We start from the raw sequence: 16,370 nt of genomic DNA, 5'->3' as shown, positions 1-16,370 counted from the left end.
TTAAATTTTGTCATGTGAAGAGATTTAGAAGATTCATGTGTCATACATAAATTCACAGAAAAAAAATAAATATTTATTAGATCTACATTGTCAAAAAAAATCTGGAAAAAAAGCTGGATGAAATTTATATTGTGTGGAATAAACAACTTATTTGATAATTATTATTAAAGAACAAATATACCATATTCTTTAAAATTCAGATTAGGAAGTTTTTATTCTTTGCATTTGAATTTAACTTGAATGGACTTGCCGTGATTAAATTTTAAACAGTGTTTGGGTGATTTTATAACTAAAATCGTTCGGGTAAAAACAGTAGTCAGGTGGTTCCAGAGCTTTTTTAAATAAAAAGGGAACATAGGTAAACAATGGCAGAAAAAATGAGTCAGCTAGAGAAAGATAAAGGTAATAAAGATGATAGTCAAAATGATGCAGGGGATCAGGAAAAGCAAAGACCTGGGTCTCGAAGCCCAGAAAGGCGCCGGAAAGCCAAGAAACCCCAGGAAAGAGTATGGGACTGGCCTAAGAAGAGCTTTTTTGAGCTTTCGTGTTTTGATCCAGCAGAAGGTGGAGGTTCTAGTAAAATGGTAGAAAAAATTTGCAGTGTGAAATATATTTTTGAGATATTAATAATGATATTAATGATAAAATCTTTTTTTTAGGAAGGTAGAGTATTTAGATTTAATTTGCATTGCCATATTTTAGGAATGCAGAGCATAATAAGCCTTAATTTACATTGTCTTTCATATGGCTTTCACTTAAATAACAACATTCAAATGAATGTACAAAGTTTGTGTGAGCACAAAATAGTTAACCAAAAACTGTATAAATCAGAGACTTTAAACACAGTACTACATGAACTTTCAAAATGTTGATTGACAATTAATGTCACAAATGTGCATGTTTTTTTATGTTTTTTGTAAAGGCATTATTTAACATGTATAAACTGATTGCTTCAATATCCAAAAGAACAAAATTTTATACTTGTTATAGCTGATTCAGATTGTATATTAATCTTTTTCTTAACATACATGTATTATGTTGAAGAAAAAAATATTTTCCAGTAATTGATACAGTATGATACATTAAGAGATTTCTTAACCCTGAAATTGATGAACTGTAATTACTTGCGCGTGTCGAAGAAGATAGAAAGATTAAAATGAGTTATGTCCCACTACTGTTGTTAAGCACAACCAATTAAAATCGGAAAAATATTTAGTGCATTTCCAGTATAAAGCAACAGCAGTTTGTAATTATAAATAGATATTCACTGATGTCACTGTATATTAATGTTACCTCACACTTTTTAACCAATTACATGAAAAGAAAATACTGCATAAAATGATTTATTGTCCTAGGGAGTAAGTTGGATCAGCTGTTATTTAAATCTAGACAATTCCATTATTATGAGCTTATTAATGTTAGAATATTTGCTAAAACTTTTAATATTATATTTCAATATTAAGATATATTTATAATTTCAGAAAAATCTGGTTCACAGAATAGTATATGTTGGAAAATTAAGAGAGAATGTTGATGACAGAATTGAAGTTGGAAGTGAGTATAGTGATTTTGTTGTTTTTTCTTTTTGTTAACTTAAACTGGGTGAAAATTTATATTTAAGTCAAACCCTGGTAGGCAATAAAAATGTACTTTTTTTAATAATCATTGTTATATACTGATTGTTAGTTGTCTAACAAATGTTCCTGGTTTCTTTACCAGTATTTGCATTTAAAAAAGTCAGGAAGAAACTGTCAATTCTTGTGTACAGTAGGGTGAACGTGTCAGTTTACACGCAAAACGCACGTTACACGCTATACGAACGAAATTATTGGATTTACAAAGACAGCACAACAGAAAATATTTTTCATATCACTTAAAATTGAAACTTATTGATCTGCGCTTAATATGTAATATGAAATTAGGCAGAGCCTATGAACGGGGAAGTCGTTAAAAAATTCCTTTCTTTCTTTCCGTTTTAAAATTGTCATTCGGTATTACATGCACCGCCTCCCTTTTCACTCGGAACACACTTGACGTTTATTATTTATCCGAAAAGTTGAGATTTATTCCGTTATCGGAATACCCCGCCTTTTATCATTGAGTTACATTGTAAATGGTGGCCCCCGACTAGAACTGACACTGAAAATTTCATTGATAGGTATAGAATTCTATATATTTTTTAATTGTTTTTTATTTGATTTTCTTTTAAATATACACATGTAGTCTATAGCCGGGCAAGTCAAAGCCGGACCCGCGGTTTTTGACTTCCCCGTATTAATATGCTTTATCACACACCAGTGCCGATTTTGCCACTCAGTTAATATGGTATTTGCACATCCATGCATATAATTTACATGACCTCATTAGCGTTATAAAAAACATTATGTAAAGATGGCTAAATGGTAGCGTTATACTATAGGCGTATAAGTGAAAAACTACTCTTATTTCACTTTAAACGGTCTTTATTTTGTGTATGTGATACAGTAGGGTGAACGATTCAGTTTTACACGCAAAACGCACGTTGCGGAAAAAAACGCATGCACGTTACATGCTATACGAACACACGTTACACGCACCCTTTATGAAACGAAATACGCAAACGCGTGCAAAACGAAATACGCTACACGATATACGCACGCTAAAACGCATGCAAAATAGAAGAAATCGTTTCTAAACGTTAATAAAATATCCTTATCATATAAATTTTTAACAACTTCTAAGCTAGATCGTTTAGTGATTTGATTAACCCTTTCACTGCCATAGGGACGGCTTAAGCCGTCCCTGTTATTTTCGGCGTATTTGCCATATGGACGGCTTTAGCCATTTCTATAAAAAATAATAGTTATAATAATAAATTAATAATAATGATAATAAAAATAATAATAAATATAAAGAAAATTATACCATCGACAATAATTATTATTATACTAACAGATTTGGAAACATATATAATTATTATAATACTAATAACAAATAAATTATAATAATAATTATATTAATTAATAATATAGTAATTTCTTAGAAAATCCTCTGGCAAATAGGTGAACAATAAAACAATAACCCTCTGGCAGGGAAAGGGTTAAATGATAGCTAGCCATTCATGTATTTTAAACGGGTTTATGTTAACTAACTTATCTTATGTCCCCTCATTAGTGAATAGTTCAGAGCTGTAAAAATGAAAAAATCAGTTTTACAGTATCTTTTTTGTGATTCCATATACCATGCCAGTAATGGTCCCCTGACAGGGAAGGGAACACTTCCTTACTGATAGTGGATCTGAACACCTCTGTCTGCATTATAGGACATTTGCCATACCTTTTTTTTTATTTTTCAATGAAATTTGGTGGATTTTTTCAATATCAATCAAACAGATGTAATTGTTACTCAATATTATAGTGATATGTTGCCTTACTAACTTGGTTTCATTTCCTAGGAGGTTATAATAAGGGAAAATTACCCCCATTTTTAAATATGTAATGTATTTGCTTGAACAAATAGGCATCATAGAAAATTTACCTTATCTCTCGTCATTGTCAATATAATTCAATGGGGTTTTCTTATTTTAGTCAATTAGATGTAGTAGTTACTTGATAGTAATAACATTATTTGGCTTTACTTACTTGTTTCAGTGACCAAAAGGTTATAACAAAGTAAACTTACCCAAATTTTCAATGCTTTAGTGTGGTAAAGTTATTAATAAGGCATTATAGAAAATTAGCCATTATTTCTTAATTTGCAATGAAATTTGTTGGGATTTTCTTATATAAGTCAATTTGATGTAGGTTTAACTTAATATAATAATACTATGTTGCTTATATAACTTTGATTCATTTACCATGAGTTATAATCAGGTAATATTACTCCCATTTTTAATGAATTAGTGTGTTAGCTTGTATAGTTATACATCATAGGAAATAAGCCATATTTTTTTGAATATTCAATGTAATTTATTGAGATATTCTTATTTTAATCAATTAGATATGCTTGTTAATTAATATAATAGATTTATGTTGCACTTATAATTCTGTTTCATTTCCTAGGCTGATATAATAAGGTAAAAATCCCCATTTTGTAGTGAATTGGTGTTCTATCTTAAGACAGTAAGGTATCTTAGGAAATTTGCAATAACTCTTATATTTTGTAATGAAATTTGGTTGGACTTCCTTACTTTAGTCAATTAGATATGTTTGTTAATTAATATGATAGATTAATGTTCCTCTTGTAGCTTTGTTTAATTTCCAAGGCTCTTTTAATTAGGTAAAATTTTCATATTTTGTTGTGATTTAGTGCACTATCTTGGACATTTAGGCATCTTAGGAGATTTGCCATAATTCTCATATTTTGTAATGAAATTTGTTAGGACTACCTTATTTTAGTCAATTACATATGTTTGTTTATTAATATAATAGATTTATGTTATATAAAAAATTCTGTATCATTTCCTAATAGGTTAAGTTTAAGGTAAAATTACCCGGTGTATCAACATTTTATGTGGCACTGCTTTCTTTAATAGTTGGGGTCCAGATAAAATTTACTATAACATTTATATTTTTCCTGGACAATTATTGAAATCCACTTTTTAAAGTCATCTAATGAAAGCTTTTAATTAATAAAGTTGATTTGGATTGAGTTATCAATTACATTACTTTTCATAGGGATCTTGTATTATGCCTTTTTTAATGAACTGACCTACCTATGAAGCATAAAATTGATATTGTAGGAAAATTAAAATTACAATCAATTGAAATTGTACAGGTCCCAAAAGATATATTAGTATGCAAAATGGGTTTATGTAAATTTATATAAATACATAGGTGATATTTAAGTATATTATAGTTAGAATTTTATCAGTTATGTCTAGGTTTATAAACTTACTTGAGGGAAGTTAAACAAGTGACTTGGGACTACAGCATACCTATCTTACTCAGCTGAGAAAAATCTTTAAAGAATTATATGGTTATATATGGAAAGGTTATATACTTTTAAGTTAGCAAAGGGCGACACAGGCTCATCTCGGGTATCTCAAAGGGGTATTATGTTAAGTAATGATTACAGATTGATAAACCTTAAAAAGTGATTTTAGATAATATACAGAATAAAAATCAAGAAAGCTATATATGTTTATCAAAGTGGGTTATATTATTGACCTCATATAAGATTAAGATATATTTGAGCCCCGTCACGATAAAAGCAACATAATGGGTTTGCGACCAGCATGGATCCAGACCAGCCTGGGCATCTGTTCGCTATCAGTGTTATACGGTTTGTAAGTGACCAGTAAAAGCCCAGGCCACATACAAAAATAGTAGTCTATGGCTTGATTATGAGCTGACAGATAGGGGAATTTTGTAAAGGGTGGCTTAGCCTGTCTGTTGTGATTACATGTCTAAAAAGTTCAACATGCTATATTTTAGCCACCATAGAATTTTTTTATCAAGAAAATATCTAGTTATTTTTATTTGTACAAAAATATAGAAATAGTACAATGTACAATGTATAATTAGTAAAATGTTCACTATACATGTACAAATAATGAAACTATTAACAAATGTCGGTACAGCTGCGGTACAGTATTTAGACGGTCACGGGTTCGAGTACATGTCAGGATGCACTTTTTTCTCACCCTGTGACTGACAAACATTTGTATAGCCCAGCTAGAAATTAATTTATAATGCTAAGTAAGCCTGGGAAATTCGAAGAAATATTTGCATACACAGTAGGTTTATAACTATTCAGTATTTAAACAAGTAAAACGTGTAAGCGGCCGAATAGCTCAGAGGAACTCAAGAGCCGCGGAATCGTATTCCGAGTGCCAGGGGTTCGAGTGCCTGCCAGGCTGTTTACATATCAATATAAATCCGTCAAGAAAAATAGGAAGGAACTGTCTAAAATAATTATCACCCTAAATAGTATTCCGATAGGATTCGGACAGTCTTTGATGAAAAGTCAAAAGATGAACTTGTAAAGGGGGTGGGGTGCTAGTCTGATCACATCATTTGATGTCTGACGAACCTCGTATCTAATATATATTGGTACGCATATAAACATCTGTTTGCTGAATTGAATATCAAAAATGTTGCAATTAATTAGTAATTATATCTTATGCGTATGTAAAATAGGATTAAAACTAATTGATCTTCGGCTTTAAGCATGTAGAAATCTGAACCAGTATTCACCGCGAGGATCACAACAAACTGTTTAAAACTATTAATGTAAATAGTTGTCATCCAATAATACTTCTTATAATAAAAGTAATGTTCCTTTCTTGACAGCGGACACCTGGAACATCTAACTCTACATGTATTGAAGAAACACACAAATATACATATATTTATTCTCATCTAAAAATCTTTTACAACTCAAGTAGCTAACAGACGCTAAAACACGGGTACTAAGCGCTGCCCCGAACGCAACGCAACGCTAAACGCGATTCTGGTAATCAACAAACGCACCGCTATCAGACGCAACTGATAAACGCCAAAAACTGATACACCGAAAACGAAAACGTTAAACCTTGTAAACATGCACGCATTGTGAGAACGCATTTCAGCCAAACGCACGTTCACGACTATACGCACGCACGTTACACGAAAAACGGACGCACGAAAAACGCTATTTTTGACAACCGAAACGTTCACCCTACTGTACATGATTTCCTTTATAAGACCTCCTGACCTACATGTAGGGTCCATGTAACATTAGATTAGCTAAAAAAAGTGAAGGTCCAGTAATTGTTTTTAAAGAAAGATAAAAATAAATTAAATTTCCATTAGTGACCATTTAGTGAAATGTTAGATATAACAACATTTCAGATTCATTTTCAACCATTTTATAGTTGAATGGGTAGAATTTTTATGGATAATATTTTTCAAAGTATTTTACTTGGCTAGAACACACGTTAAGGAGCAATGGTGACTTCCTGATGTCAAAAGGCCAGTCTGCAAATTTTTGCAAGAGTGTGCCTATGTGATGTTGAACTGGTAGTGGCACCGTGAGTGACCTCAGATGCCCCTTTGCTCCTTTCAGGTGTAAAGAAAGAACACACAAAAAATTCCTATATTGATAATTATTCTCATGTCATCCAATAGAGAGAGTGAAAGTTTAAGAGGAACAGTCAACTGTGTGTAATTTATATCCATTAATAGACTGTGTAATATGAAATATAATTTTAATATTTCAGATCATTATGACAGACTGTTGAAGAACTTACAGAATAACTACCAGCATGCTGAACCAATAACAGGTCTTCTTCTTGTGTACCTCAAACACCTTGTTCATGTTGTAGAGGTAATCTATATATCATTCTTCAGAACTTTAACCCTTACCACACTAAATATCTTAAATGGACTTGTCCATGTTTCAATCTGGACAAAACCATTCTTCAGTTTTAGGTAAAATTTCAAAATAAGTACTAACTTAATAGCCAGCAGTGCAGACCATGATCAGATGGCATTGATGTGCCGTTTGATCTTGGTCTGTACTGGTTGCCTGTGTAAATACAGTCATGGCCAGCAGGGTCAGGGTTAATAGTACAATAAAGATTATAATTCTGTATCTTATCCTAGAGGTAGATAATTAAATGATTATTTTTAGCTCACCTGAGGACAATGTCCTCAAGGCGATGTGATGGCCCATTGTCCATCATTTGTCTGTGTGTGTGTCAACAATTTCTTTCAACAACTTCTCCTCCTAAACCATTAGGCCATATTTGTTGAAACTTTGCAGGAATGTTCCTTGCATGAAGCTGTACCAAAGTTGTTCAAAGAATTAATTCCATAAAGAACTCTGGTTCCCATGGCAGCCTAAAGATAGTTTTACAAAAAATCTTAAAAGATCTTCTTGTGAAGAACCCAAAGGGCTAGAGTTTAGATATTTGGCATGAAACATCTTCTAGTGGATGCCTACCAAGTTTGTTAAAATAAATTCCCTAGGGTCGGAATTGGCCGGCCTCAGGGCTCATTGATTTTCCTTATATGTAAATAGTAAAAATTTTAAAAATTATTCTTGTGAAAATCCAAACGAGATAGAGCTTAGATATTTGGCATGAAACATCTTCTAGTGGATGTCTACAAAGTTTGGTCAAATAAAAGCCCTAGGGTCAAAATTGGCCCCGCCCCAGGGGGGTCATTGATTTTCCTTATATATACATGTACATGTATATAGTTAAAACTTAAAAACTCTTCTTGTGAAAATCCAAAAGAGCTAGAGCTGAGATATTTTGCATAAAATATCTTCTAGTGGATGTCTACCATGTTTGTTCAAATAAAACCCTTGGGTCAAAATTTGCCCTGCCCCAGGGGATCAAGGTTGACAGTTCAATCCCCAGCCAGGTCAAATGTTTGTTTTCATTCTCTTTTTCTGTCATCTTATTATTAGCTCACCCCTCACTTAGTGACAGGCTGGTCTGTTTAATAAAATGACTGCCAGAGCTAAAATTAAACAACAACAACATGTAAACCACTGGTTCAATTTTGAAATAGTTTTACACAAAATTTCCTTGATGACAGTGTACAAAAGTTGTTCAGATTAAGCTGACCCTTGTTTTCAAATTGTACTTTTTGGGTGAAAAAGGGAGTCAACTTTGACCTTTTGACCTTTTTCTCAGGTGAGCGCTCCAGGGCCCTCTGGGCCCTCTTGTTGTTAAAGTGTGATGATAATTGAAAGATGATTGAAATAAAGCCAGGATTAAGATAGTCACTCACAAATATCCACAATTACTTTAATTATTTTTATTGAAAGGTATATGATAAACAGAGAAGAATAAAAAGATAACTGAATTATATATAGATACATAGATCAACTTTGGCACTAAAAACAGAAAAATGTGCAAAATAATAACTATTTTTGTAACTCTCAGAATTACATATGTATTTGATTTTTTATGGGATTCTTAGCTTGATTTGTGTAAGAAACACATTATATTCCCAGTCCTAGTAAGGAAAAGAAATTAAGTCGAGTTCCTTTAATGTCAATTTTTATGATTCTATTATAATTATTTTCCAGACATCCTCAGATATGATTCTTGAAGTGGTGAGAGATATAATAAAGACACAAAAAGAGGAAGATGGTTTTCTAGAACAGGCAAAAATACTTATTGTCTCACATGATATATCCTTTATAAATACATGTTTTATTTTGTTATACATGTACAAATCATTAAAGTTGCACGCCTCCAGATGTTCTAAAAAATTTTCAAGAAAATCAAACTTGAGAAAAAAAGATTTTAAGAAAAGTACAAGATTCAAGTATTAGTTTACATAATATGTGTGATTAATGACTGATTTTGCCGTATTTATCACAATAGTTTTACAGCATGACTAACACAGTAACAGTTATTTTTTGCATATTTTGACCACTTTTTGGTAATTTACATTGATTGTTAGTACGGTTTGCAATATATGAAATACCTTTTTTACTATTCAATACTTTACTTCGAAATTCATGAAAATTAGCATGAATCTTGCGGCATGCAGCTTTAATGTGAGAGTTTTAAAAATTTGATATGCTTCATAATGTGACCTATAATCCCTTAACATTTACACCATAGATTTTGAAATTATAAAAACAATTTTTTTTAAAGACTTGTACTGCTTTGAACTTGGAACAATTCATTGTTAATTCAAAAGGATTACTTTGTAGCCAAGTGTATAGAATAGGAAGCTCATATCTGTGCATTCAGATTCCATTTTTGAATGAATTAACACCAAATTATTTCACATTAGAAAGTTGTTAGCTACATATAGCTTTTGTAAGGTTGGTGGTTCAGCTAAAATGCTGCTTTTGATGAAGGGGCATCTGAGATCTCCCTCCATGAGTAATTTAGCTGAAAAATTGCCATATCATTGTTTGCTTCCCAGCATTAGCTCCACATCTCTGAAATAAACAGATGGTTGGTCCATATTTGAATTCAGGCAATTCAGCATGTTAGTTTACTTTCTCCATATTCAGTTTTCACTAAGTTTTATTGACAGCCATCAACTAGATTGATCTCTCTTTAATTCAATAGAGAGATCTATAATTGAATCATTTCCAACCACAAGTACACTACTTTATCTACTTTGGAACACATGTAGTTATAACTCCTTAACTACAGTGAACGTATCCACACGTCTTTACCAGCAGTGGAACTTCAGAACATTGGATATACAGGCAGCTAGAATGGAATCTTATGAGTCATCAGAAGGTGCCGATAAAATTATCATAGATCTTCTCTCACAACTACTTAAACTTGGTAGCAAGTTGGCGATCATTCCAAAGGTATTTGATCTTTTTCTTAAACTGCTCAAACCGAAAGTGATTGGCCTTTGCCACCAGTATGGGGCCAGGTTAGCCTGCACTTCCGTGCAGTCTGACCAGGCTTTATACTGTTGGCTGAACAACTTCAAATTATCATTTTAATATTTGTAAAAAATCAACACGGATGGTTCCAAAAATGAAAGCTGGACAAGCATATTTAACAAATTCAGTAAGTTCACACATGAAAATCAAAATTGTTTCCAACTTTTCTTAGGCTTATTTTGAAAAGTAATGTATATTTACTTACATATCTAATTAAACCATTTAAAATTAGATATAAGAAAACAATTTTCATATTTTTTTAACTTTATCTTTTTAAAGACTTTTTTTTATCATTCTTAGAAATGGTTTATGTTTTATCTAATGTTTCTTTACAGTTGTAAATAATTATTACATAGATAGTGTTATATCAGTCAGTCTCAATCTGTCTGTCAGTATTTTAACCAGTATTTCCTGTATTATTGCATGCAATATATTGTTTTGATGTTGTACGAGGTATGTTCAAAAAGTTCGTGGATTTTTGCTGTCATTTTTTACTTGGTTCATAAAAACACCCTTAGTGGATATGAATCGAAAAAGTGTCTTTATTTCTAAAAGTAAGATTTACTTTTAGTGTAAACTTTTAATTCCTTTACGAGTTATGTGCACTTTAATAACCATGGCATCGCAACATCGGCGCACGCCGAAATTTTCATATAATGTTTAAATATAAACAAATGTTGAAACAAACTGAATGATTGTTTTATGAAGTAAAATACAAGTAATCATCTAATAATATTTAAATAACATAAATCTGAAATTTGACGTCGATTGGACGTTGAATAGCTGAACAAACAGGTCTTGAGCAGCAGTAGACAGACGGGTAAGTTGGGAAGTATAAAGCCCGTTTAAAAACTAGAAATTCGCTCTTTCGGAAATTTTTACCAATACATGTGGGATACTCCTTCATATTTTTTATGAGGTGATTATATTAATTAATAACAATGAGTTGGCGAGCAAGTCTCTTGGTTTCAGGTCGCGCAAGCGATTCAAATACGGAAAATACATGCTCACAGACAGAAAGGGCGACGGAGAATTTTGCGGCAAATTGATGGGACGTTTGTAACGTCAATTGCAAAAGAATCTACAGAAGTCCAGACAGTATGAAAGGTTTGCGAGATGTCCGACATGCATGTTTAATTTCTGCATCGGGTCTATGCATTCAATTCTGACAAAACAATTTAAGTTAATTTAATTTAAATAATACTTTATTTCATTCACCAGGATATTTGCCTTTTTACAATAAATAATTGTAGTTATTATTTGTATTACGTGTATTTACCCTGGTCCGTTTGATACTTAATGCTAACCGGTGTTCAGTAGATTTACCGCATAGAATAATTGTCAGTTGATAAAATGTTTTTCTTTATCATTGATAATCATATTGTTTAAAGATCGGACGAGGGCGGTTTCAAATTGATGCTATAAATCAACAATTGAATTAACTTTATAACACTGTCCGTTAAGTGTCAAAATTATTCAAAAATCCCGATAAAGAGCGGAAAGTATGCGGCGCTCGGACCTTTATACGGAGAATGGAGCGAAAAGATGACCACCTTATATCTCGGGTCATCATCACAAACAGTAAAACGGTTTTGGTATATGATCCGCAGATATTGAACAATAAACAGAGTACTTTCATAAACAATGACGCTGGTAAAATGTTTCATTTATATTGCGACGTCACGAACGTCATTTTGTTTCGTCATCAGCGTGCGCCGGATTGTGCACCCCTTGTGATTTGTTACTGTCACAGAATTGTTATTTGTAAACATATTTTATTGATTTTTTCACTGTTAAATAAGGACATATTTTCGTATATGTCTCTTGTAAAATCATATACGCAAATTAAAAGATGTGAACAGCAGAGCCGCAGTCCACGAACTTTTTGAACAGCCCTCGTATGTTCATCTATTTATATATCTGTTTGTCTGTCTGTCTGTCTGACTATCTGTTATTCTGACATGTTTAACAAATTATATGAAATATCACTTAAAGGTTTTTCACAAGTCATCTTAAATTATTACAAGGAAAATTTGAGCAATAAAGATCTTATCAGATTAATTAAAGAGTTGAGCATCCTTTCACATTAATATCCTGTACATGTTCTGTACAGTAAGAGATTTTGAACGATAGATGTTCTTTGTTTCTTAAGTTTGTCTATACGAAGAATAGTTTGAGCTAATTGTATTCACTCCATGTCAGCATCATTGCCGTTGCACATTGGTTAAGATTTTGCGTGTAAGTTGGTATCACCAAAACTAAGGGAATTGGTTGAAACTTCACACACTTGTTGTCAGTGATTATTTAACATGATGTGCATCTAAGGTCCCACAATTCTTAGTTACATTATAACATAGTTGTTCCCCTTTTCTTACTGTCAAGCACTGAGAATACTCGAGCCTACTGTCTTATGGACAGTCGATCCTTGTATTGGTATTTAAATCAGATTTTGTAAATGAATGTTGGAATTCCTTGTCATCTTTATATTCTATAAAGAATACATAATTACAAAAATTTCCATAAGTAAAACTCTGTGTCTGTGATTTTGGTGTTGTGATACCTGTTTTATGAAATGCTAGTTGTGAATTTGATCTAAATATTTTGAGATTATTCTTTAGATTATGCCTGATGGTACTAGCTTTATTAATGAGGAGGATTGGGTAAATAAAACATGCATTTTTTATGGGTATATGAAGTGCTGAAAGTCTTTGATGTGCTGTATTGTAAAGCATGGTGTTAATCTCATTAAGATTTTGATATTGATATGGAGTTTGATATAGGAATAAAGAATGTGTTTTTTTTTTTCACTTGCACTTAAGTATGTTTAGGTTAGCACTGTAGATGTAAAAGCACATGGTATTGAAATTCACTGTGAAGAAATTGCTTAGTTATATATATTGTTTCCTTGTATTTTTCCTCTGAATTCCCCTTATCAGAAAGTTGCAAAACTGGTTTTTGGGCTGTTTCACAGTCCCAAGTTGCCATATTTTATACACAGTCCACAATTGTTACATCTTATGGAGTCCCTCAAATAAGTATTTTGCATTTTGCTTTCACCTAAACCTATTTTCAGTTTAAGCTTTACTGGTTCTACCAATAGTCTAAATAACATTTTAACAACCTGTCTGCATCGGGCCTCAATGGTTTAGTGGTTAGGGTCACCAATTTTAAATCACTTGTCCCTAATCACTGTGGGTTTTGAATCAATTTATATGAGGAAACTAGCATACAGAAGGTTGGTAGTTCTATTCGGGTGCCAATTTGTGCCTGATATAATGCACAGAGAGGCACCTGAGATCTTTCCCTGTCAGTAAATCTGGACGTCATCAAATGACCTTTACAGTGATGGTATGACTTAAAAAAACAACAAGAAACACCTGTATCTGCATAAGTCAAAAACAACAAATATTCTTGCACTGTGCAAAATTTCTTTCACATTATCTGATGTGACATGGCATTATGTTCTCTCTGTTTTGATTTTTTTTCAGAACCTTCTTTTAATCACAAGAACTTGTTATATAACTAAAAGCTTAATGTTGTACAGTTTGAACCTTTTCTCTCAAAGTTAAGGGGTTGAACCTTGCTTTAGATGTTGAATTGTTTCTAGTGAAGGAGCTTTTCAGGTAGCATATAAAATTGTGATGTTAAAATATACACATAATTATGATAGACTCTGTAGATAATTTAGAGATGAGCAATTTACTATCTTCATTTACCAGTGCACTGAATGGGACTAGAAAGTGGGCATATGACTTGAATAGTCCACTTAAAATCAAAACATTGCCATTGTTAAAACAGCAAAATTGATCCCCAAAGTATTGAACAAAATCAGTTGAATATGCTGATTTACAATGATTTGATCAGTTACTAGTATTTTATTTTTAACATATTTATCAGGCAATCGTGTCTGCCTGCTTGTACAAAAGATTAGTTTCATATTATCATAATTATATAATAAAATTTGTGTAAGGGTGAGTCAATACTTAATTTCAATAATGACTTAAAGAATGAAGAGCACTGGATAATGCTCACTGCCTGTTTGAGTTATTTTGAGACTTTGTTTGAATTAGTGTTCACATTTTGGAATATTTAGCACATATTATGTTTGAGTAGAAAAACAGAATGAATGATTAGGATATCAATTCCATTGACTTCTTCTACTACTACCATTATTTCTTTTTCACAAAATGATTTTGTTAAATCTAAATTTCCATTACATAAATTTAAATCAGTTTTCATATATTTGAATCAGTTTTATTTTTTTTGATCCTTATTTCACTTTTCATACTCTTGGGATTTTGTATATTTTGTACATATTTAGCTGATAGTCTGCCACTTTTCTCCTCTATTGTTATTTTATTCTTTTATCTTGTCATTTAAATCTATTGTATATTTGCTTCCAGTAATATGCAAGGGGTTATATTGAAAGGTTTGCGTATATGGTGTATATTTTATACAATCATAGACTTTTACTCTTAGCCTGCTGAAGGAAATAGACTCTACCCATGTGACCAGTGCAGACCTGTTGAAGATCAGCCGGCACATCTGGCCCATCTGATCATGGTCTGCACTGTTCACTATAGTTATACAGTCAGTATATATTTTGAAATTTATCATAAAAATTATGAAATGTTTTGTCCAGATTGAAAGATGGACAAGTTCATATAAGATGTTTTGGGTGGTTAGAGGTTAACTGTTTGAATGTACTGAATGTTGATGGCTGGTGCTGTATATGACTAAATAATATTGATAGGTTTGGTCTTGGCTGGTTAATCTAAGCTTCTGATACCAAAACCCCTTACATTAACAATGAACAGTTACAAATTCAAAGCTAGACGAACTACAAATTTATCATGGCATGGGTTAGATAGAAGTTTTCTATTTTTAAGCTTTGCCATACTGGAAGCAGATATAAATATTATTCTAGTCTTTCCAACCTTTTGCCCCTAAACGGAATAAATATTATTAAAGTCTTTCCAACCTTTTGCCCCTAAACGGAATACATGAAAAATATGTAAAACAAATGTTATGTTACTTACCATATTTTATTTATTTATCAATTTTCAGATTGCTTTTAAGTCAACACTAGATTCTTTGCATGAAAAGTTCCCAGATCTTCTTCCTCAACAAGGTAGGGGCTATATGTTTTGTTGAAATGTTTCTGAACAGTCCATCACAATAGTTGTGTAATAATATTAGTTTTTTTCCATCTTTTGACATTTATACTAGAGTAAAAATAATAGCCTATTATGAAAAGATCAATTCAATTTTGAGTTTATTTTTATCATGTTATCACCATAAGATTTTTATATACTGAATTTAATCCATCTAAATTGTACTAAATAATATATACACTGTATTTTAAATATATTTTATTAATATATAAACAGATTAATACCAGTCACAGGCACCCAGTATATTGAGTGAAAAATGTAAAAGCATTTAATTGTCTTAAGGTCCGAGTGTCAATAGATACCCCTGGTCTTCGGATTGCTAGAATCTATCTATAAATTCCCCAACAAAGTCTTGTTTCCGCTTATGGTAGTCCACATTATACTACAAAATCATGCTACCTTCTCTTGGACAGCCCACATAATATAAATTTCTTGGTCATTGCTGAGCCTATAAGACTACAGTTTGATCAAATCCAATAGGATTTTTGTTGTTTTTCACATCAGGCAGTCATAGTTGAATGCTTATGTGAGCCTTATCCTGAGCAGTTAAACTGATACAGTTAAGTAATGAGAGGTTTCAATATTTAATTGTTTGCATCTTCACTTTTAGCACACATTCACTTTTTACTGGAGGAGAATGACTCTACAATGATAATGCCTGAAGAGTATTTGGACATGTATGAGAAACCCTTTGATGTAACTTTGGAAAGTGGTAAGTTTTTATCAGTAAGATAGTGTAAACTATTTGAATGGCAACCAAACATTTAAATACCAGATTTATAGATTGTTTAAAATAGATTGTATTTGAAATGAGAAAAAAGTTGTATTATATTGACTTTCTTAATTAGTTAATGTTTT

At 31.9% G+C, this 16,370-nt stretch overlaps 1 protein-coding gene across 1 annotated transcript; it reads left to right on the top strand.

Annotated features, from left to right (window-relative positions):
* The first annotated feature begins 24 nt into the window (after nucleotides 1-24).
* LOC132740759 (testis-expressed protein 47-like) lies at nucleotides 25-16,259 on the top strand. The gene is made up of 7 exons (XM_060728731.1): nucleotides 25-584; nucleotides 1,482-1,554; nucleotides 7,181-7,287; nucleotides 9,004-9,108; nucleotides 10,099-10,257; nucleotides 15,406-15,469; nucleotides 16,123-16,259. Exons 1-7 carry the CDS (start codon nucleotides 366-368, stop codon nucleotides 16,245-16,247), a joined length of 852 nt encoding a protein of 283 aa, XP_060584714.1. The 5' UTR covers nucleotides 25-365; the 3' UTR covers nucleotides 16,248-16,259.
* The last annotated feature ends 111 nt before the right edge of the window (nucleotides 16,260-16,370 follow it).

This window comes from Ruditapes philippinarum, unplaced genomic scaffold (assembly GCF_026571515.1).
Source record: "Ruditapes philippinarum isolate M1 unplaced genomic scaffold, ASM2657151v2 ctg2039_1_1_1_1, whole genome shotgun sequence".
NCBI classification, from domain to species: Eukaryota; Metazoa; Mollusca; class Bivalvia; order Venerida; family Veneridae; genus Ruditapes; species Ruditapes philippinarum.
Note: the sequence above shows the minus strand (reverse complement) of the source record. Positions and strands in the feature narration are given on the sequence as shown.

Excerpts from the sequence above, each read along its gene's own strand:
- LOC132740759 (XM_060728731.1), top strand. The coding sequence starts at position 366 with ATGGCAGAAAAAATGAGTCAGCTAGAGAAAGATAAAGGTAATAAAGAT. Across the intron at positions 9,109-10,098 it reads TACTTATTGTCTCACATGAT|GTATCCACACGTCTTTACCA; the intron begins ATATCCTTTATA and ends ACTACAGTGAAC. Across the intron at positions 15,470-16,122 it reads AGATCTTCTTCCTCAACAAG|CACACATTCACTTTTTACTG; the intron begins GTAGGGGCTATA and ends CTTCACTTTTAG.